General features: G+C 35.2%; 1 protein-coding gene across 1 annotated transcript; it reads right to left on the bottom strand.

Annotated features, from left to right (window-relative positions):
• Positions 1-5,441: 5,441 nt before the first annotated feature.
• Positions 5,442-6,188, bottom strand: LOC131027367 (uncharacterized). The gene has a single exon (XM_057957402.2). It carries the CDS (start codon positions 6,186-6,188, stop codon positions 5,442-5,444), a length of 747 nt encoding a protein of 248 aa, XP_057813385.2.
• Positions 6,189-24,574: the final 18,386 nt, after the last annotated feature.

Below are 24,574 nucleotides of genomic sequence, written 5' to 3'. Positions count from 1 at the left end.
CAAGTTGAGTAGCCTTTGGAATGGTCCCATATTGCCGTTTCTGACTCCGATTCTATATACTTCCCATGCTTCCATAATGAACGATCATTTCCTTTCCTTTGCCTCATTTGTTCGTGCCTTTTCCTCCCTTTCATCCTCTGAACCTTCCTCTTCATCCGAATCCGAGGAGATATAGTTGGAGTAGTTGAAAAATATTCCAAACACACTGGCCCAATACTCCGTGTCCACTTCCATCATTGCATTTGCAACCGCGGGTCTATCGCAGGCTCGAACAAAGCTGTCGATTAGCTAGACACATAATTCCTTGGATCCAATAATATCGATCAGTAAACACAATACAGCTAAGTATACAAACCCATCACACCAATGGCGATCACCTCCCAACGTCTCTGTTGCAACCCTCCATACTGCATTGGCCATTATCTCATCTGTATTGAAGAGTCTTCTGCACTGTACTCGAGTAGTTTCCTCATAGCACAAACAGCTCAAACCAAACTGATGCACCATTGCATCCCAAGTCGAAACCACTGTCTCCTCCTTTCAGATCCGCTCCAAATTTAGGTTAACTCAGACTCAAGATCCGCTTTTTATTACTCATACTTATCTGAAACTTGTAAAAGGCATCACGTGAAGTATGGTACTTTGATGGCAACTTTCTATCTCCAAAAAATCTCTCAAATTTGTCCTACCAAGATTGGCACTGTCTACTCCTCCTTCATGCTTTATTTCCCAATCTACCTCGGATTATCTGGTTCTGACTTGTATCAGTCCTGCCAAGATAGTACCGCTCACATTCTCCTATCCGATTCCTTTCTTTCTCTTTCTTCTAAAAGTTTCGTAATCCTCTTTCGCAATTTCTTTAGTTACTTCATTCCATCCTTCCAATTTGATTACCTCGGCCCCTTTTCCCACTTTTATCACGTCATTTGCTCGTAAATCCACTACTCTATTAGCTTCACGAAAAACATGAGTAATTTTATACTATTGTATGGGATTTAAATTTTGTTTAATATCGTCAAGATACTGCTCTAGCTTCCAATTTGGTGTTGTTTGTTTTAGGATTGCATTTATTACTATCTGTGAATCCCCTTCAATTTCCACCCTGTTATATCCCTGGTCTACACAAAATTTGGTACCCCTTACCATAGCCAAAGCTTCTGCCTCATTATTGGTTGCTACACCCATATTGCCTGCAATACTTCCCAAAATAATTCCATCTTCGTTTCTTAATATGCATCCATATCCAGCCAATCCTGGATTTCCTTTCGCAGCTCCGTCAAAATTGAGCTTGAACCAACCCCTCTCTGGAGGTTCTTAGAATGCATTCGCGCTTTTTATCTATCTCGAAATCACATTAATTTTAGGTGGGATTAACAATTTCCATTCCATCTGAATCTATTTATCCCAATCATTAATATACTCAATTTTTCTGTTGTATGCCTTTGTGTTTGCCACCTCGCATATACTGATTTTTATTTTTTCAATAATTTTTTCCACCGAATTTTCCTTTCCCTCAAATATTCTTTTGTTGCTTTCTTTCCAAATCTGCCAAATTACCATTGAGGGCCCGATAATCCATAAAGAACCCCATAAAGACTTTTGATACAAAATAGGCCAGCTTATGAGCCATCTTTTAAAATTAATCTCACTGGCACTCACCCATCCAAGACTACTACTTAACCAGTTCCAGCATCTTCTAGTGAAAGGGCAATCGAGCAATAAATGATTAATTGATTCCTCATTTTGCTTGCATAGTATGCATATACTGGGTCCTTGAATTCCGTACATCTTCAATCGTTCGCCTGTTAATATTCTTTCATGAAGAGAAATCCATAAGAAGGTACCTGCCCTCGGAGCTACTTGTTTATTCTAGCATAACTTCGATGGCCACTCACACTTTTTTCTTACAACTTCTTCTATTTGGTATCCCAGTTTAACCGAATATTCACCAGACTTAGCCGCACACCAAATTATTTCATCTTTTCTGTCCCTGATAACAATCCTTCTACATTCTAAAATTTTTGTTAATTTCCTTAAATCACTGTTATCGATACTTTCCAGATGAATGGCTTTCCATTCATAACTTCCGTTCCCATAAGGATCTTCTTTTACATAATCTGCCACATATTCACCATATCTATTTTTGGCCTCATTGATCCATTCCTTATCACCAAAAATCTTGCACATACATTCATGCCCGTCCCATGAATCCTCCCAAAACTTTGCTCTTTTCCCATCTCCAATCCTCCATGATATATGATCTGTTATAATAAATCTGCACTCCTTCATAAATTTCCAAATAATAGACCCTCCCTTATTATCAATGGCTGTTAATATTCTAGCTGGATCGCCATCATCTAAGTATTTCTTTTGTATAATTTTGCACCATAGTTTTTCAGGTGAGCGATAAATTTTCCAAATTAACTTTGCTCCAAGAGCCAAATTCTGCATTTCTAAATTTCTGAGCCCAGCCCCTCCTTCCTCTTTAGAGCAACATGTAGTCTCCCAACCTATTAGTGGTATTTTCTTTACCTGTTTCTCTCCCTCCCATAGAAATTTTCTAAAAAACTTTCCAAAGTCTGTATTGCCTTGCAGGATAATTTAAAAATTGACATTGCATATATTGGCATGGCTGATAATACCGCTTTAATTAGCAGAATTCTTCCTGGAAGAGAAAGCCATTTATGTCTCCAGGCCTCTGTCTTTAGTCTACACTTTGTGATCATTTCCTCCCATACATCCATTTTTGCTCTCCCCCCAATCAGAGGAACTCCTAAATACTTTGCGGGCAGTGTGCCAATTGACCATCCCAGCAACTTTGCGATTTTTGTTTGTGCAACCTTCTTTGTATTGAAGAAAAAAAATTTGGTTTTTTTATTGTTAATACGCTGTCCAGATATCTTGGCATAATAATTCAAAACCTCCTTTATCACCCTTGCCTCCATCACAAATGCATCCCCAAACAGTGTTGTATTGTCTGCAAACTGAGAATGTGTAATTGATTGAATTTCTGAATGGATTCTAACCCCCTTCCATACATTATCCTCCTGAAATTTAGCTATATACCAGCTTAATGCTTCCGCCATGATAACAAAAAGAAAAGGCGATATTGGGTCTCCCTGTCTCAATCCGTTCTGACTTCCAAAAAAACCAAATAAAGAACCATTAATTGCTATTGAAAAATGAGTAGTGCTTATACATACCTTTATGATCTCTATCCATTTTTGTGAAAATCCCATCTTCTGCATTACCTCTATCAAAAATTCCCATCTTACTTTATCATATGCCTTAGAGATATCGAGTTTAATCACCATCGCTTTCCTTCTGTCTTGAACGATTGTGTGTAATGTTTCAGTTGTAAGAATGATGCTATCAATTATTTCTCTCCCAGGAGTAAATCCATTCTGTTCTATAGAGATCAGTTTTGGTAGTATTATTTTCAGTCTATTAGCTAAAGCCTTTGTGATGATCTTATATAGCGTATTGCACAAAGCTATTGGCCTATATTCCTTAAATGATGTGGGGTTTGCTTTTTTGGGAATCAAAACCAGAACCGTATTGTTGATTTCTCTTACAAACTTCCCATTCTTTCTAACTTGCTCCAATACATCCACTAAATCTGCTTTAATGAATTCCCAACAGTTTTGATAGAATCTTGCAGTCATACCATCAAGTCCAGGAGCTTTGTCAGGATGAAGCCCAAATACTGCCTGGCGAACCTCCTCCATAGAGAAAGGTTCCAACAACATCTGATTGTCCTTGTCAGAGATCATCCGAGGCAAGGCTTCTAACATCTTCCTTGAATCTATATCTTCCCTCCTTTCTGTGTCATTTAATATCTGTTTAACATAGGCTTCCACAGCCTGTCCAATGTTGTCCCTATCTGTGTATACCTTTCCGTCTTCATTCTTGATTTCATAAATTGTATTTTGAGCCTTGCTTGCTTTGACCGATGCATGGAAGAATTTGGTATTATTATCGCCTTCCTTGATCCATAACTCTCTGGCTTTGTCTTTCCAATAAATTTCTTCTCTGATTAATATCTCTGCTAATTTAGCCTTCAGTTCCTTTTCTTGTTGGAAATCATCTTGCTCCATTCCGTGTTCTAATATTTTGAGATTCAGAGCTTCCAATTGTGTCTCGACTCTTTCCTTCTCAGAAAATATGTTTTTGAAAATCTCCCTATTCCAAATTTTTAATTGATATTTTATGAAAGCCAATTTTTTTTGTGAAGCGAAAGCTTGGCTTACCTTTAATTTCATTGCACTGTTTCCACCATTCTTGCAGTTTGTTTAACATATTTCCATCACACCACCACATGTTTTGAAATTTAAAATAACTACTGCCCCTCTGAATTTCGCTTCCAATCTCTAATTGTACAGGATAATGGTCTGAAATACTGTACGGCAATGCTTTGACTAAAGTGGCTATATTTGCTTCCTCCCAATAAGAACCTTTCAAAAACCTATCTAATTGCTCAGCTATGTTATCCTTACCCTGCCTTCTGTTGTTCCAAGTAAACCAACCTATAGACGGTTTGCAATCCTCTGCCTCAATTTTTTGTATAAAATTCCTAAATTCTAAAATGTCCCTGGTTACTTTCCTGCAACCACCCCGCCTATCTGCTAAGTCCATGATCACATTAAAATCTCCCCCAATTATCATTTTCTTATTCCCATTCTTAACTATACAGTTTCCAATTTCTTCCCAAAGTTTAACTTTCTCCTGTGAATTGGTAGGACCATAAATATTCAATAGCTCTAATTCCAACTTGCTGAGTCTATGCTGGACCTGGCAGGATAACCAGTGCTTCCCTTCAGACGATTATGTGATATTTACCAAAGTGGGGTTCCAAAGAATCCCTAGACCACCTGCTCTTCCCACAGTTGGTGAAAATATCCCATTCCATTCTTTGTAGAACCTGATTAACTTATCACTATCCTCGCTACTACATTTAGTTTCTTGTATCAATACAATATCACTCGCAATCTTTGCCAAATGTCGCTTTAACATTCGGCATTTGTCAGAGGCCACTAGGCCTCTGACATTCCATGTGATGATCCTCATTGCTTCCCAACGGAGCTGTTAACTCCCTTGGTACTCATCCTATTCAAGAATTCTGAAACACTGATCAGTCCTTTCTCAGCTACCTCCTCCTCCCCTTTTGTTTTGTTAGATTTCCCCCCTTTACCTCTAATTCCTTTCTCTATAGGTATAACCATTGACTAGCCTATGTTTCTTATGTCTGTTATTTCTAATTCCTCCTTGTTTTTGTCCTCTTCAGACATTCCATCTTCCTCCAATTCGAAGTCATTCTGACAATTTGATTCAAAATTGCAAATCTTTTCTACAGGATCCTTTTCATAAAATCCCGTCACCCCCTGGCTCTCCCCACATTGTTTCGTATCTCGGTTTTCTTTAATATGTTCTCTGTCTGTTATTTAGAGTAGCTTATCAGATTTCTTGATCCCAGCCACTTGTTTTACTCTCCAGATCTTTTTCTCCATTTTGTTCTTCCTGCATTTTTCTGAATCATGGTTTGTCCTTCCACATATAGAGCAATAGTATTTCTCCTCCTCAATTTCAATCGTTTGTGGCCATACCATATCATGACTTCTCAGCTTTATCACCTGTGGGATTCTCCTGACCGTCGCTAATTTTATCCTTGCATACAAATACAAATTTCCAGTCGCAATTTCCGCATCTATCTCCATTAGGGTTCCTAATGATCTGCCAATCTTTTCTAGGGCTTCTTCCGACCAATATTCCATTGGCAAGTTGTTCAATCGAATCCATATAGGCCTCTCATAGGGCTCTATTTTTAGAGGATTGAAGTTCCTAAACCATTTTTGAATATATAGCGGCTTCCCATTCATTGTCCATAAACCCCCCTCCAAAACCTTCCGCCGTTCTTCCTCAGAAGCGAAAACCACAATGAAAAAACCTTTCGGCATGAATTTTGTAATTTGTGGTGTCTTCCAAGTTTCTTCTATCCACTTCTCGATTGATTTTCTGTCTATTCTTGCGCCGATAAGCCTACAAATGATTGCTAAATCCTTTAGAAAATTGACATCTTCCTCAATTTCTTCGCTCACATCGATTGTTTGAATTTCTCCTCTGCCATCCTCGAAAGTCGCCTCAGACCACTCCCGCACTTCATGACTTTCGTTGTGCGAAGCCCTCTGCATTTTTTCGCTTTGTATTTTTTATATTAATGTCATCTATTCATATGAATATATAAATATTGATTAATATAATACTCTTCTATTATTTTTAATATGGAATTTTATTTATTTACTATATGATATCTTTTAATATACAAACCTTTAAATCTATTACTTACATCAATAACCATTCTATTAAACTAGTCAGACTTTAAATTTGATAATTATTTATATTCTAAAACATTCAATATATAATGAGGTCAAAATATACAAAAATAATTACCATTCTCATGAGCAAAATGGTAGTAAAATTAAAGTTAAATATTTAATTTAATTACAATTAAAAGATAGAGTTTAACTGAAATATTTTATTGTATCAAAAAATTAATTTCAAAGTGAACAAAAACCATTTTGTATCTTGTTATTTTAGTTATTTAAATTAATAAACCTTTACTAAAAAAAAATAAACATATAAAATAAAATTAAAAACTATTTTACTTTCATTTAATTATAAAAAAATATAAAAAATACCTCTCTAAAGTTATTCAGAAAGTTAGTATATGATAAGAAATAAAAAATAAAAAATAATTAAAATAATATATTTTCATAAAATTTAAGTAATATTAATATGATTATATACTTAAATATGCATATATCAATAAATAATTTAATAAAATTACAGTTAAAATATATCTCAATTATCTATATCTATATATACCAAAGCCTAAGAAATATCTTTAAATTTCTATATTTATATATCAAACTCTAAGATATTTCTATTGATAGTTAATCTAATTTTTAATAAATCTATATAGAATTTTTTTTTATAAAATCAGTTAATTGGAAGTATTATCAATAGATATTTTGATAGGTTGGATTACATGCAGACAATATGTGAACTCAATGTGTATTTAATTAGAACTAAATTTTACAATGGAGAAAGATAAAATAGATTTTGAAACTTTAAAAGTTTAATAATTCAAAGTTAACATATAAACAATTTTAAACTTAAAGATTTGGGAAATTGTAAGGGCAACTAATACTTTTCAGATAGTTTAGAATATATTTTATTTGAATATTGTAAACATCTAGTTTAAAACATAAAATCTAATGACATACATACAACTATCCTATGCAATTTAACAGAGTTACATTTAAATTAAATAATTATAATTTTAACATGGTAGTTTGATAATATAATAAAATAATAGTGGAAGATGGCGTCATGAAGGAGACTGGGTCTGCATCCCAGGGAGTTTAGGGATTTTAGACAAAATGACAGACCAAATTTTTTCATGAATCTAGGTTTCAGATCATGGTCAAAACCAAAATGGGCATGGGAGGAACATAATAGATCTGGAGGATTTCGGTGTGATGTCAGAAATCTGGATAAATGGCAGAAAGATTTTTCTAGACCTAAAGGGGATCACCGCTCGAATCCTAGTGATCGCAATACCTATATGGTTAGGGGCAAAGATGGATTAAGAAAAGGTGTGGGAGAAAGAATGAAGGCCAAAGAAGATCCCAAGATCTGGGATGGTTGAGAGATCGAAACCCAAACCTGATGACAATCACAAGTTTTCATTTTTTCTGGATAGTAAAAGATGGAGTGATTCAGTGGATTTTTTCAAAGACAGATCTTTTTTCTTGAAATATTTTGGAGATTAACTGGCATTCTATCATATTAATAAGTGGTGTGAAGAAATATGGCCCTTCAAGATGGAGATCAAGACTATGCCAAATGGATATTTTCTTGTCATAGCAGAAAACAACAAAGACAAGAATTGGGTTCTACAAAATGACCCTTTTTTCTTGGAAGGAAGATGAGTTTAAATAAGGGATTGGGAACCAAATTTTAACCCTATCAGAGCCTCAGTGGAGGAGATTCCAGTCTAGCTATGTTTATATAACCTCCCCAGGAAGAATGAGGAAACAAATTAAGGTTTTACCTTCAATTGGATGAAGCCATTTGTAAAGAAGATTTTAGTTCTTATGCGAGGATTTGTGTTAGATGGAAAACCAATCTCCATCTCTTGGCATGGATAGAGATCAACACAAACGCAGGGAGTTGGATGCGGCGGGTGGAAGTTGAGGAATTTTCAGAGAAATGTTTGGTTTGTAACAAGGATGGTCACTCGGAAGAGGCTTGTTTGATCGGACCTAAAGGAAAACAAATTGATGACCCTTTGGAAGGTAGAGTGGAACATTTTGTTGAGTTACATCAAGAGGATGGACAGTCAAACTCTCACAAGGCAGGGGAGCTACCCCAGACATTGCCAGAGTTGGTGAAACTTGGACCTCTAGTAGAGAACCCAAAGATGGATGATAAATTGGGAGGGACATGCCCAACATCCCATTTGGATGCCACACACCTAGTGGAGGAAGCGCTAAATAAGATGGAGGCTTCTATGAATGTTATAGATGTGAGTATAGGGGGTTCCCTGGGGGTTCGTCCCATACAAAGAGAGGAGTTTCATGCCCAGGAGAAATGTGATATCTTGAACGCTAGTGCGGATGCTAGGTTGGGAGAAGAGAATGGTGATAGCCCTTGGGAGGTGGAAGAAGAAGAATATTGGGGGGATTTTGATGAAGAGGACATACTAGAATGCAGAACTATTCTACAGTCGGACTCTCAAACTGATAAAGTGGCTATCGAAGAAAAGAAACCCAACGGTTGTAAACCAAATACAATCCGGATTGTGATGGTAGGAAATGCAAAAGGTTGGTCTAAATTATCAGTAGGGAAGGGAGTTACCCTTCCTGAAGGACAATGAAAATCCTTAGTTGGAATGTAAGGGGTTGCAATGCTCCTGAAAAGCATCATCTGATAAAGTGAGGTATTGACTGGGTGAAACCAAATATTATCTGTTTGCAAGAAACTAATCTCAGTAGAGAAGATGCGGAGATTTGGTTGGGTACCAAGATATTTTGGGAAGGAGTGTTTTCAAGCATAGAGGGTTCTTCGTGTGGGCTAAGGATAATCTAGAATCCAAAGCTCATCAAGATAGAAGAAATCACTTACTCTCATGCAAGGCAGGTGTGTAAGGTCCACTCTTTTGGTATTAATTGTGACTTCTTTCTGATCAATGTTTATGGACCTATGAGAGGTAATCTATAGTTGGATACTTGGAAACAAATCTTGACTATTCTAAGTAATGTTACTCAGGAACTGGTTGTGCTTGGGGGAGATTTTAATGCCATCCTGGATTCTGGTGATAAGATAGGAGGTAGAATGGGTATTACTGCATCCCAATTGGGTTTCTAAAACTTCATTTCTAATAATGGCTTGCAAAAAGTTAGCACCAACAAAGGGTCTTATACTTGGTCGAATTGGAGGGCAGGTAGGGATCACATAGCTAACAAGTTGGACAGATATTTTCTAGGGGGTATTTTGGCTTCTAAACCCCTCCTTTTTGAAGCAAGGGATTTACCCTTGGCAACTTCTGATCATTTGCTTATTGATCTCCTCATTTGTCTAGATTGTGCTCTGAATCGTTGTCCTTTTAAGTTCAAGAAAATGTGGCTACATGATTCATCTCTGAAGTAGTTTGTCACTTTAACATGGAAAGAGGACCCTATGAGAATAGGTTCATGGGCAGTTAGATTTTTTTAAAAATCGTAGTACCTCAAAGGTAAATTAAAGGAATGGAATAGGGTTAAGTTTGGAAACATATTTGATAATAGAAGTAGGGTTGAAGTAGAGCTAAAATAATTGGAGTGCTCTATTTTGAAACATGGAATGACTCTGGATGCTTTTAATAAGGAGAAGATGCTAAAATTAAGACTTAATGAACTGTTGGCTAGGGAAGAAGTTTATTGGAAGCAAAAATCAAGGGAAGGTTAGCTAAAGGAAGGTGATAAGAATACAAAATTCTTCCACAATTCAGTTAAAATTAGAAGATCTTGGAATAAGGTGACTAGTATCAAGAACATGAATACTGATGTTTTAAATGACTTAGAGTAGATCAACAAAGAAGGGGTGGATTTTTTTACTGAGTTGCTATCTAAGAACCAAGACCTAGACTCTCGACACCAGGAAACTCTTCTGAGTGACATCTCGAAATTAATTTCAGAAAACCAGAATTAATTCTTTTGCAAACCTGTTTCAATGGATGAAGTGAAACAAACTATTTTTTCAATGGGGGGTGACAAAGCCCCGGGACTAGATGATTTCCCTGCCCTTTTCTACCAATAATTATGGGAAATTGTGGGGCATGAATTATGGCAGGTGGTCGAAGAAGTGAGAGCAAATCTAAAAGTGAAGAAAGAACTAAATTGCACATTCCTAGAAAAGTGTGGTTTCTCATCTCACTACATAAGATGGGTGAAAGCCTGCATAAATGGACTGTGGTTCTTAATCCTAGTTAATGGTAGCCCTCAAGGTTTTTTCCAAGCTTCTAGGGGAATAAGACAGGGGGATCCTCTTTCTCCTTTTCTCTTTATTATCCCAGCGGAAGTTTTGGGAAGATACATCTAGAAACTAAAAAATGAGGATAGATGGAAGGTTGTTTGGGTAGCAGATGGTGTGGATCCTACAACACATCAACAGTTTGTAGTGATAAAATATTGTTTGGAGACACTTCTTTAAAATAATCTCTAACTATTAAAAGAACCTTCAACATTTTTTGTGAGGCATCCGGGCAATAGGTAAATTGGAAGAAATTTGATATTTTCTTTTTGAATACAGATTCTAGAAAGCAAAGAGAAATCATTAGGATATTGGGTGTGAAAGTTGGCACCCTTCCTGGGAGATTTTTGGGACCACCTTTCTTTTGGGGGCCCAATAGGACTCATTTGTGGCAAAGATTATTTGATAGTTGTGTGAATAAGTTAGAGGGCTGGAACTGCAAATAACTTACCTTTGCGAGTAGGCTATTATTATTGAAATCAGTCTTGTCAGCAATGCCTATCTATTCCATGATGTGCTTTAAAATTCTAGACAAGATTTCTAGTAGCATCAACCAATTTATGAGAAAATTCTTTTGGAATAGGAAGGGCGAGCAGGACAAAATTCCCCTAGTTGCTTGGGATAAAGTATGTCAACCTCATCAGGTGGGAGGGGTTGGTCTGAGGAAGTGGTGTTCTCCAAACAAAGCCTTGGGAGTGAAACTAGTTTTGCAAATGTATGCAAAGCCGGACCATAAATGGGTCCAAATCCTCAAACATAAGTATCTGGATTAGTTAGAGGCTGAGTGGATTTTTACTATTCGTGAACCTCCTCGAGGCTTAGAAATCTGGAACTTTCTTTTATCTTGTTAAAATCTGATTACAGAACACATTACTTGGCAAGTAGGGAATGCGGAGAAAGACAAGTTTTGGACAAACTCCTACGATGACAAACCAGCTTTATATTTGAGGGAGAATATTGATGGTATTAAACAAGTTACTGAGGACATTTGGGGAAAAATAGTTAAGGATTATATACTTGCAGATCGTTCCAATGGAATTGAGGTTTGGCAATGGAAAAGCATGGATGAGTTGCCTTTGTCTCCTCAGTAGAAGAGTTGCCTTAAAAATATTTTGGATTAGTACTCCCTAGCTCTTAACATGAAGGAAGATGCCATCAAATGGTGTGGGTCAAAATCAGGTGCATATTCAGTTAAAATTGGCTATAATATTATTAAGAATACAAAACTTCAACCGAACTGGCCTTCCCAACTATGTTGGAGTTCTAAGTGTCTCCCAAAGGAGAGAGTGTTTACCTGGCTAGTTTTGAAGACAAGGATTCTGTCAAGAGATAGGATGTTGCGTCTGGGTTTCAACGGGCCCTTTCAATGTGTCATGTGCAAAAAACATGGGGAATCATTAGATCGCCTTCTTTTAAACTATGACTTCGCTCAGGGAGTGTGGAGGTTTCTTTTGAGTAAATTAGGATGGTCAATATCTCTCCCAAAAAATATTACTGACTTACTAAGGAGTTGGTTTGCGGAGAAGAGCAAATCTGTTCTTTTGAGTGTATGGATAATTTTGCCATCCACGTTGGTATGGGAATTGTGGAAAGAGAGAAATAGGAGAATCTTTCAAGATAAGTGGAAAGGGCTTGAAAGATTGTTTGGGAGAGTAGAGTTTGATAGATAGTTTAATTCTTGCTAGGTGGCCTCTTATCAAGCTCAGACTAGTTCATGGGTTCCCTAGGGTTAATCCTTTAAATGACCCTTTGGATGGGGAGACGATGAAGTGGTCAAAACCAGAGAAGGGGTGGGTGAAAATAAATTTTGGTCGGGCGTCAAAAGGCAATCCAATGATTTCAGGTGCTGGATGTGTGGCCTGTGATGATGAAGGCAAGATCTTGTGTACAGCTGCAAGAAGGCTGCGAGATGGCACTAATAATGAGGCAGAAGCTCAGACAACCTTACTAGAAGTTGAATTAGCAACAAATATGAAGGTGATGAAGTTACACTTGGAGGGTGATTCCCAGATTGTAGTCCAGGATCTGATTAAAGGCCACAAACCGTGCTGGAAAGTGAACAAATATGTAAATAATATAAGTGAAAAACTGAAATCTTTCAAAAATTATTGCATCTCGCATTTGAAAAGAGATGGAAATGCTATTGCGGATGGGCTGTCGAATGATGCGTGTGATCTCACGCTAGGGGAGGTGAGGTGGTGGGATAGCAAAAAAGAAATTGTTAAATGGAGTTATGATCGCTTGTCAAGTTGGTACGACAAACAATTCAAATTTCCTATTAGAAAATCAACTTTTTTCCTACATAAGGTTGAGTTAATGAGCATTTATTGCAACATGCTCTGAAATGGTGTTGATGGTGGAGTGTTATGCATTGAATACCAGTTTCGTAGTGCCCACACATTTAATGAATAGAGTTGGTAGGTTGTTGAAACCAAATTTTAATCAGGTTTCATCGGAATTTTCTACAATCCTTAGTGAGCTCAGAAATGGAAGCGAATTTCACTCTAGAATCCTCCAAGCTTATGTTGGCTTTTCAAGGACCTATCCCTCCCAAGAAGCTTGAGAAAATGTTCTTGGCCAAAGACCCTCTACTCTTGAAGGCAATTTAGCTAGTTTTGGGAGAAGAGGTGGCTATTATCGGCCACCATTATTGGTGCAGAGCATACATCTACTCGCTCCTCATGGTGTGGGGTTTGGAGTTGGGATGCACCTGTGAAGAGGTGAGGAAAGTCTTGCAAATAATTGTTCCAAGAGAGTATCTATTAAATTTGGAGTCCCTACTAGAGTGGGTAATGCTAGGATGGGGTTTTAATCTTGTTGAAGGTATCCCAGAGGAGGAGTTGAGGGCGAGACATTCGTGTATCCAATTTCTTTATCATCATGAAGAAGCTAGAGCTCGCTCCAGGGATGATGCGAGGCGAGGATGGGAAGGGCTATTAATATTTGTCTAGATTATGGACATGGAAAATGAGATTCGATAGGAGGGTGGGGAGAGTGTGGCGGAGGAATTGAGGCATAGGAGGCCGATAACGAGGAAATTATTTGCAAAAATGGAAAAACAATATGCAGGGGGTGATGTGGTGGGTGGAAGCAGTGGTGACTCAGAAAAACCAGTTTCACAAGGGGTAGCAGGCAAGGATGCAGAAAGAAGGAAAGAAGATTCATATGCGGGAAGGGGAGGAGTTTCTCGCCGACTCAGGGTGAAAATTTCCTTTGTTTTTGGTTTAGTTAAGAACATTTTAAGCAGAATTTGCCATATTTTTGAATGGCAAAATGTAATATCTGATTTTTGTACTCATATCATGGGGGTGTGGGGTTAGTGGGGGCGCAAGCTACTGGTTCTGAATTTCCAGTTTTTTGGTGGGTGGTTTGGATGAATTTTGTGGGTGGTTTTAGGAACTGGTTGATAGCTAGTTTTCTTACTGAAGCTCTACTGTTTAGTTTTAAATAAATAAAATATACAAATATTACCGATCAAAAAAAAAAATTATAATTTTGAAAAAGAAAATTTCATGATATGTATCCAAAGGCAGGTGCATTCTAAATTGAGTATTTTCATGCTCACATTTTTATGTGGAGATAACACGGACAAATAATTTATTTTCTTTTATTTTTTACACATTTTCCAAATATACAACTTATAGAGATTCAAGAACATTTTGGAAAGGCCTGGTATAATCATCTTTGTTTTGATACTTCTTTATGTCATAACAAAAAGACAAGTGTGAATAAGACACTTTCTAAACAAGCATGATGATTGTGAGATAAAATTGACTCATTCACTTGTTAACAAAAGATCTGTAACTTTTTTCTTTCTGAAATGTAATTTAAAAGTTAAAATAAAACACAATAAACAATTTCATATTTATATTATTATAATCTATTCAGTGAACAAACTTTTTCCTTAAGTAATAACTCTGGTTTTGGCCTTCACATATACCAAATGAGATTTAGAACAAAGAGGAAGTTTTAAATCCTATGGAATGATTAAAGATGAAATACATAAGATTGCGAAAAGTGCAGCACATAGGTCTTGCTAACCAGTCAGACATAGACACTTTAGTCAAACTATACTGCAATAATAATTTCATCACCTGTTATCCAAAAACTAATACGATCAATTAAAGTAATTCTTGATTGAGAATAAATTTTTGCCAATCCTGCGCTCAACAAAAAGGAAGCAGCAGTGTCCCTTATGCCGTGGCAGTTATGATTACAGAGAGGCCCAATCAGAATAGAAATAGAAGACACATTGTGTTGTGTGTGAGATTCAGTCCTTCTAAATATGAATTAATTTGTGTCTTATAAAGATCAAGATCTTAGACTGATATATGTTTGCATGCGTGTTCATGCTTGATACAACTCATGTTATTTTTTTTAATGATATAAAAAAATATTAATCTTTTTAACATGGATCTGTTTGCCCTCGGACTTGATTTCAGTTTTAAAGACAGTATAGGAGAGAGCTTGCAATAGCTGGGCGGTGTCTTATTGTTCATATATTACTTTCTATATGAATAGCAAGCGACAATAAATAAGACACAAATTCAAACATAGTCAAGTTTTTCGACAAATTGATTGTCAATCTCCTCAATAATCATTCTACCCCTAAATCAACATATGGTTAAATATTTGTAAAGGTGGATCTTTACTGGAATATATGATAATTTATGAATGTTTTAATTAAATTTTGTTGATATTGTATTTGTTGGTATAATTATGAGAATTTTGTTCTATGAAAAACATAAGCAAAATTAAATTGTAGGCTCATGACAAACCAAATGTATAGGTGGCAAATACATTGTAAACAGTCTCTGTGACATTTGTGAGTTGTGCAAATGACAACATGACGTGTTATCGCATATTGACAAAAACTGAGTTTGTTACCAAAAAAGTCTATACAAACCTTGCATGGGGTTTTGAGGATCAAAATTATCTAAATATGATAAAACAGAGTATATTAACTATTAAATAAATTAATAGATAAGACGAATGGATAGAGGGAAGAAATCATCCAAAAAAATAGAAAGTTGTACAAGCTTTTATAGAGAAACCTTCATACAACTCATGTTATTTTTTTAATGATATAAAAATTAATCTTTTTAATATGACTATCAGATTAATTAAAATAATGGAAACAATAAGCATATTAATTTATATTTTAATTGTTTGAATATATTAGATTAAAATATAGACAATGGTATATTTAGATTCTATGGTAAACATAAAAAATAAAATAATAGGTAGATATGTGGATCAATCATTTTTAATATTAATAAATATTAAGTTCTTAATTCTTTTAAGAATTGTTTGTATATTTGTATATAAAACTTTGTTATTATATTATAAGCTTTATATTTTGATAGATGAACTCCATTTGTCTTTAATTAGAATTAGATTTGTAATATTATTAATTTAAGATCACTATATAGAGTTTAATTTTCTTAGTTTGATCCCATTTTATTATTTTGCAAGCCTAACAAAGGACAAACACCAAATTTTTTAAATAGTAGTTGCTAATAGGCTTACGTGTCTTACAATTTTAAATCATGCATAGAGATAACATATTCTTTCGTTTAAATTGTCATTGTATTTACATATGTTTCCCTATTTTTTTCAATATGAATCAATTATTTTATACATGTTATGTGTTTAAATCTCCATTATATATATATATATATATATATATATATATATATATATATATATCCATAATGAGGTTTAGGTTCATAGGAGATACTAGTAGTATTCATGTTTGTTTGGAGATTAAAGGGAAAAAAAAAATTGCTGTGAGAAAAAATTTGTAGCCACTAACATTGACCTTAGTTATGAGATATAATTGTTTTCAACTTGTTTCGGGACACTAATAGTTCTATAGGTTGCGACCCATGATAGCCCACCCTTGTGGGGTTTGATTTTATTTTATGTTTTAATGTATATTATTTTTGTGTAGGTTTTTAGATAAATTTAAAAATAAAAATTTATTTAAAAAATAATATTTTTGTATATTTTTCATGAATTTATTAGTCTAAATTAAAAAATCTTTCTTTTTGAAAAAATATTTAAAAATATAAAATTAAAAAATCTATTTTATTTTCATTTGATTATTCAAAATTATGAAATTTTTTTTTTTTTAAAGTTATTGAAAATACATATATGTTTTATCGGTAATCACTTTTGACTGGAGCTATGAATTAGTGAGACCACATTTTTTAGGGGCCTCATCATCAGTTGTTACAACGTTCTTGCACTCTTATCTCTTCATGATGCCTTCCTCAACCTTATATCTCTGAGACCAATAGTGCAAACCCACGAGTAGGGTAGCCCAACATGGACCATGAACCAGTAAAGGTGAAAGACCCACAAGGGCCTGATACAACACCGCTAGGCATGAAAGACCCATGTGGGTCCAATAGAATTCCATGGCAAGCACATGCCAACAAGAAACGGAGTCCGCGAGCACCACACGCCTACAAGGAATAGGGTTTGCGATCACACCAGCCCAATAAGGGTCGAGCATGGTCAGTCAGTCCACACATCCGCCAAGATCACCTATATGTCCTCCAAGATTAGCCGCCATTAATATGTCCTAGCAAGGTGGGATCAAATCGGTATATTAACATACCGCTTTGGTCCAGGTGGGAACTTGAACCTTGGTTGCACCACAAACAATGCAACCATTTCACCATTACACTAATAGGTTATCTCCTAAATTTATGGTTTGAACCAAGGATGTAAGCACTGCAATCAAGAATCCCCACTATTTCTCCAAGGTTCTCCCCAAGGTAAAGCATGCTCTATTATTGATATGGTAGAGATGAACCCATGGGGTTTGAACCTAGGTTATATGCACTACAAGGAAGAAGCCCCACCATTTCACCAAAGTGTCATCCCCAAAATTTATGGTTTGAACCAAGGATGTAATAACTACAGGCAATAAGCCCCACTATTTCTCCAAGGTTCTCCCCAAGGTAAAGCATGCTCCATTGTTGACATGGTAGAGATGAACCCATGGGGTTTGAACCTAGGTTGTAGGCACTACAGGAAAGAAGCCCTGCCATTTCACCAAAGGGCCATCCCCATTATTGAAAATATTTTTAGTTAAAGGTAAAGTAGGATTTAAATGGACCCAAAACCTTCTTCAAATGGATTTTGTTGCAATCCAAAATTGATTATTAGAATGCTACAATAAGATAACACATAGGTGAACAACAACCATTGAAAAATAAATCAAAAGATACAAATACTAAAATCTTTGTTATTACAACAAAAGGCCTAAGACACCAAACAAATCAACTTAGGGAAACATAAGTAATGGTCTTTACAAGACCCCCATAACCTTCACACTACAACAATAAGATAAATACTCCTTATTTAAACTCCACCTCTATAGAAGATAAAATGAGGAAATCTAAAATAAGGGCAACAACAACCCCCTTGTAGATTATATCTAGTGAAAGGGCAACAACAATCCCCTTGAAGAAACATCCAATCTCTCCTGCCAAAACCATCTCCACCTCTTGAGGAAATGAAAGAGAATAAAATAGTTGAACATTAAACCAACCCTTGACCATCCCCACAAGAAATGTTTGCATCTCTATAGGAGATCTCTCCACATCAATAAGAGAAGAAAGTACATAAGCCAAGGTGAAAAAAACATAGGCTCTCAACTAAAAATAAAAAAATCGAGAATATAGAGAGCTTTCAAAACATGCAAGATCATATTTATTCACCAAGATAGTAAAGGAAACCCTTAAGCAAAAATAATTGAACTCTAAAAAAATCAGGGTAACAAGCTTCAAACCACCAAAAATAGAATCGATCCTTAGAGAATACATAGTGGTAGCAAAAGAAACCACCAAAAGAAACTCACCACTGAAAACAACCAAAATCAACTATCTCACATAGGTCAAAGAGGAGAAAACAACAACTGCCAAAAAGAGAGAAGTAAAAAAACCTGAAAAATGCCAAGAAAAGCCAAAGCAAGGACAAGAACCCATGCTAGGTGCTTAGAAACAAATGTGAACAAGTTCATCAAAGATTCTCCTACCATCACAAAAAAAATTGAACCCTTGCCCATGCAACACAAAAACAATCAACATCCGTCATATTACATCAGCCATGGGTTGAGAAAAAACTGAAATGCAAGAAGAAAAGTCAGCAAAAAAATCAAAGCCATACATCATGCAATGGGAACATCTAAGAAAAAAGGAATAAGAAAATACATCTCTAAGTAAAATAAATCATAAAAAATAGCCTCCTACTATAATAATTCCCATCTTGCCTCTAGCTCATGCAAGTTATAGAGGAGAAACTAAGAGTTTCCATAGAAAAATAAGCAACACCAAACATGAAAACGACAAGGAAATCCAAATCTAGAGCAAATAGTCTCAAGCTAGGAGCTATAAAACAAAAGAGAAAAAGATCATCAAAGCACCTACTAACCAGCCTTAAAAGAATCAAACCCTTCCCCACCTGACACCACAAGAGCTAGCATCCATCCAACTATAATTACCAAGGCATAAGAAATAACCCCAATCATAGAAGCAAAGCCCACTACAAACACAAAAGCAATCTCACCATAGCCAACCAAGGGTCACTAAGGCTAGTAACAAGAACTATGGACTAGGAAAAAATACCATAGTCTACAAAGGCAACAGAGACAAAAAATCTCACCAAAGGCATCCATTGTCCCACTAACCATTGCTCCAAGTGAGAATAATGAATCAAAAATTGAGAGAACTTGATCAATCAAATATGAGCCACAACCTATATTGGGATGGTCATACCCAAAAGATAGACTCCATCCATAATAAAGGCAAAATAAAAAATAAGGGCCCAAGCACCTTAGCCATGATTGGATCATCTCCATAGTCATCATCACCATATTTAGTAGCATCTCCCTCTCTATAAACCCTCCCTTCACTATGTTACTATATTAGGTTTTTTTATTTATTTAATAATTTTTTATTTTTGCCTTTTAAAGAAAAAACATTTATATGACACCAATCTAGACAAAACTCTTCAAAATGAAAGGAAAAACTTAAAAATCATAATTTTATGTCTAAATATGGTGGTCGTACATGAGGGGTTTTTAAAACAACAATTAGGGCCAATAAAAAATTGATAAATAAATATATATATATATAAAAACTACAAAAAATTACCTTCATCAATCTTTTCCCAAGAGTGTTAAAAAAAATAATTTTTTTTTGGGTCAAAATATGGCATGGGTCATACACATACATGGTAAGGTCCTGCAATAGACATTTTCAAACATTAGTTATAAGAAATCCCTTTTGAATATCAATTAATATCATCTGTCTATTAAAATAAATTATTTATTTGGAAAATAGACTTTGAGTAATACATGTATATATTAATTAATTTTAATGAGATTCAATTTTAAGTGCTTCAAATTTTTAGGTCAATTGTGATAAATTCTAAAAAACAAGGAAAACAATTCCAATTTTTTACAAAAGAGTGGACTACACTTCTGGCATACACCCTTCTACTCTTCTAGTTATTAGCACATATGGCCCAATGTGCATCAACGGTTAGATATTGGCTTAAATGTTATCACTAATGTGTTGTCATCGATGTCAACCTATGTGGATATTGTTGATAAGGAGATTGTTGGAAAGTTTTCTATGTATTCCAATATTGCAGTTTGATCGGATGAGTTTGTTTGGCCTATGTACTACAAATGAGTTGTGGTTTAAAGGGTTTCTTGTAAATTGTTTGTAGATGGTTCATTCCCATTTGTTGAGGACCACATGATGATTTGATTGAGTCATGAGATCCGGTATGCGGATGTTATGCAGTTGTTCGTGTTATTCTGTATTTTAGTTTGTGCTCCGTATTGCTATATCTTTTCTTGCAGATGTGTGGAATATGTTTTGGATGTTGATGTGAGTCCTTAGTTAGTTTGCTTCATGATTTTACCATCCACAAGCAAATCTTCCAAGTTGATAGTAAGTTGTGTTGATGTTATTGAGCTCCTGTAGAGAGATGATAATGATTCTGGTAATTCAAGTTGTTGCGGTTTTTGTGATGCAATTCACGTTGCTTGTGAATGTATTTACATCGTGTTCTATGCATATTGGTGGTCCACATTGATTATTGTGCGCGTTATTGAATATTTTCCTTGTCTGATAATGTTCTTTGTGTTATGTGATATTCTTGGTGGTTGTAGCATGCCATGGATGATCAAGGCATAATTGCTGAACATGTTTCCTATTTGTGATATTAATTTGGGTTCAAACTATGTCTTAGCCAACATTTGTTTTGGTCAACATGCATTGTTATAGCATGTGAGGATATTATATTGTAATTTTTATTGAGGTTTTAGCTAACCTATATTTCAGAGGTTGAAGGGTTTGTATAAATATATGTAATAATCATGTAAGATGTATTTTTGTGAGTGTCTGCATTGTATAGGATGTGCGAACAAGTGATTTGTTCTTTCAGAAGTGTTGATAAGAGAAGCATTGCAGAGCAAATTGTGTGCTTAATTGGAACTGTACTTAAGCATATGGAGATGTTATTTTCACAGTTCATATAATCTAGATTGTCGTCTAAATATTTTTGTAAGTCAGTGAGACTTCCTGTAAGGCAATGAGTCTTCCCTTAAGGTTGTAGCCTTTTTGGGTTTCTTATTTTGAGTAGTGAGCTCTAGGAAGTGTGCCGGAATGCATGTGCATTCTCATTGTAATATTCGCATCTACTCCTAATAGGGTATTATCTCATTGTGGGTAGGTTCCCACTGTGGTTTTTCTCTTAACTGGGTTTCCACATGAAAAATCTTAGTGTTATATGTGTGTTATTAATGTGGTTATTTTTCATTCTTTAGCTATTAATTATAAGATATTTTTTATGATTTAAGTCATAGTAAGATTTTGTGTAGACTAATTCACCCCCCCTCTCAGTTTGTTGCAGTGTTACAAATAATTGGTATCAAAGTTAGATCCCCCATAAGAAGCTTAACCGTTTGAGGAGATTTGGGATGGCAACCTTTTCTTTCAAGAAGGATAGTTTGAGATTTGATGGAATGAACTACACTCTCTAGAAGAGATGGATGAAAGTTCATTTGAGATGCATTGGAGAAGAGTATTGGAAGATTACTAATAATGTCTATAATGTCCCTCCAAATGGTCCTTCTGCTCTAGATGAGCTAAATGAAGCAGAATTTAATATCAGAGCCAAGGAAGCATTGTTGAGTTCCTTGTCAAATTCTGAAATGACTAATGTGATGGATCTTGAAATAGCTCATAATATTTGGGTAAATTTGGAGACCTTGCATGAAGGTGATAGTCATGTTAAAGTCGCTACATTGCAAATCTTGAAAGGAAAGTATTAGAACTTGAAGATGGGTAAAGATGAGAATTAAAATTATTTTATACAAAAAGTGAATGAGCTTGTGTGCAAAATTAGATGTGTCAGTGGAGTCCTTAAAGAGTCTGAGATTGTTGCTAGAGTGTTGCGATCCTTGCCTCCTTCTTAGAAGAATAAAGTTGCTGCTATTGATGAGATCCAGACTATGACAAATGTGACAAGAGATATTTTGGTTGGTAAGCTTTCTTCTTTTGAGCTGAGTGAGTTTGGAGACCCTCTTCCTAAGATTGAATAGGCATTCAAATCTACAATTTTTGGGAAGCAGAGATATGATCTCGAAAAAATTTCTACAAGGGTATCTAGATATGAGAAAGAGATAAAAGAGATAGAAGATGAAGAAAGAGAACTTGAGGAGCTTCAAGCACTTATTGCCAGAAGATTGCCTAAAGGTCCCAGTAAGTATGAAGGGAAGTTACCTCTTAAATATTTTTCATCTAATAAGATAGGATATTTTGCATCAAGGTGTCCAGAAAGAGATAGAAATCCTAGGAAGTCATTTAATCCATATAAGCCTAAATATCAGAAGTAGTGTTATTATGTTGTTGATGAAGGTATGACAGATGATGAGTCAAATAAGGGTAATTCAAAAGATGAATGTGTGTTCATTTTATCAAGGAAGATGATTTTGCAACTATATATTCTACAAGCTGCTCTAATGAAGAGAAAGATTTAGCTTCTAAAGTTGAGGAGGAAGATGAATGGGTAATTGACAATGGCTTCTCTCATCATGTGACAAGTGATAAGAGTAAATTTTTAAACTTGGAAAGATATGATGGTGGTAGGGTAAGATTTGGTGATAAAAAAGCTTCTGTAATCTGTGGTAAAGGTTCTATTTCTCTTCATGGTAAGCATAATACTGATGATGTGTTGTATGTTTAAGGTTTAAAGCATAATCTTTTGAGTGTTGGTCAGATGGTTGATAAGGGATATAACTTGCAATTCAAGAATGGAAAATGTGAGATCTTGAGTAGCTCCAGAACTAAGATTGCATCAAGTACAAACACTAAAGGTAATATATTTCACTTGAATGCTTGTGGTAAAAGTTGTGTGATTTCTCATATTGATGAAAGTTAGTTATTGCATAGAAGGATGTGTCATGTAAATTTTGATTGCATGGTTAAGATAAGTTCTACTCAAGCAATAAGAGATCTACCAAAGTTAATAAAGCCTTCTAATCTGGCATGTAAGGAATGTCAATTAGGGAAGCACACAAGAGTTACTTATAAGAGCAAATAGTATAGTTCTAATGGATTGTTGGATCTTATGCATAGTGATCTATGTGATCCTTCTAGAGTGAGAAGCTTGCAGGATGATAGGTATTTCATGTTGTTGATTGATGACTATTCAAGGATGATGTGGGTTACCTTCTTAAGGGATAAGTCTGGAGCATTGGAAAATTTCAAGATTTTCAAGGCTAGAGTTGAAACTGAGACTAGAATGAAGCTAAAGTTTCCAAGATCTGATATAGGTGGAGAATTTACTTTTGGTGAGTTTAATGCATACTGTGAAGAGCATGGAGTTAAGAGATAGTTATCTGCTTCTAGGACACCACAACAGAATGGTGGTGTGGAGAGGAAGAATAAAATAATTCAAAATGCTATTAGAACCATTATGATTGAAGGAAATGTTCCACATGTATTTTGGATAGAAGCTGTGAGTACTACAACATACCCTCTTAATCTGGTAAATGTCAAAGGTGAAACTAGTAAGACTCCTTATGTCTAATGGTTTGGTCATGCTCATACTATTAGATATTTCAAAAAAAATTGTAGTAAATGCTATATCAAAAGAGACGAAGATATTGGAAAGTTTGATACTAGATGTGATGAAGGAGTCTTTCTTAGTTATTCTACTAAAACTAAGGCCTACCGATGTTATAATAAAAGATTAAGAAAGATGGTTGAAAGTATTAATGTGAAGGTTGATGAAGGAAACATAAGACATACTAGATCTTGTGGATATCATTTTCATGATCAGAATGCTAGTTCAGATAAAGGAAAGTCAATGCAGACCCAAAATCAAGTTCAGAATGCTCCAGAAAAGTTTGAGAATGAAGTTACAGAAGAAAGAGTTCAAGAACCTAAAATTCAAGAAAATCCTAAAACTCCTAGTTATGTAAGGTTGAATCATTCAAACAACCATATTATTGGTGATAAGAATAAAGGTGTGATGACTAGAAGAAGACATGTTGAAGAAATTTGTTTGATTTGTAAGATTGAGCCTAAGAATGTAGATGAATCTTGGAAAGTTGAAAATTGGATTAAAGCTAAGGAAGAAGCATTGAATCTTATTGAGAAAAATAATACATGGATTCTTGTTCCTAGACCTAAGGATAAAAATGTAGATGAAACTAAATGGGTATTCAAGAATAAGTTGAATGAATAAGGTGAAGTTGTTTGAAATAAAGCCAAACTGGTTTGTAAAGGTTATTCATAGATGGAAGGAATTAACTATGAAGAAAAATTTGCTCTAGTAGCTAGAATTAAAGTTAGATTATCTCTTTCCTATGCTACTCACAAAGATTTCGAGGTTTATCAGAAGGATGTCAAATTAGTTTTTCTTAATGGTGAATTGGAGGAAGAAGTCTACATTGAGAAACCAAATAGAT

This window comes from Cryptomeria japonica, chromosome 3 (genome assembly GCF_030272615.1).
Source record: "Cryptomeria japonica chromosome 3, Sugi_1.0, whole genome shotgun sequence".
NCBI lineage: Eukaryota > Viridiplantae > Streptophyta > Pinopsida > Cupressales > Cupressaceae > Cryptomeria > Cryptomeria japonica.
Note: the sequence above shows the minus strand (reverse complement) of the source record. Positions and strands in the feature narration are given on the sequence as shown.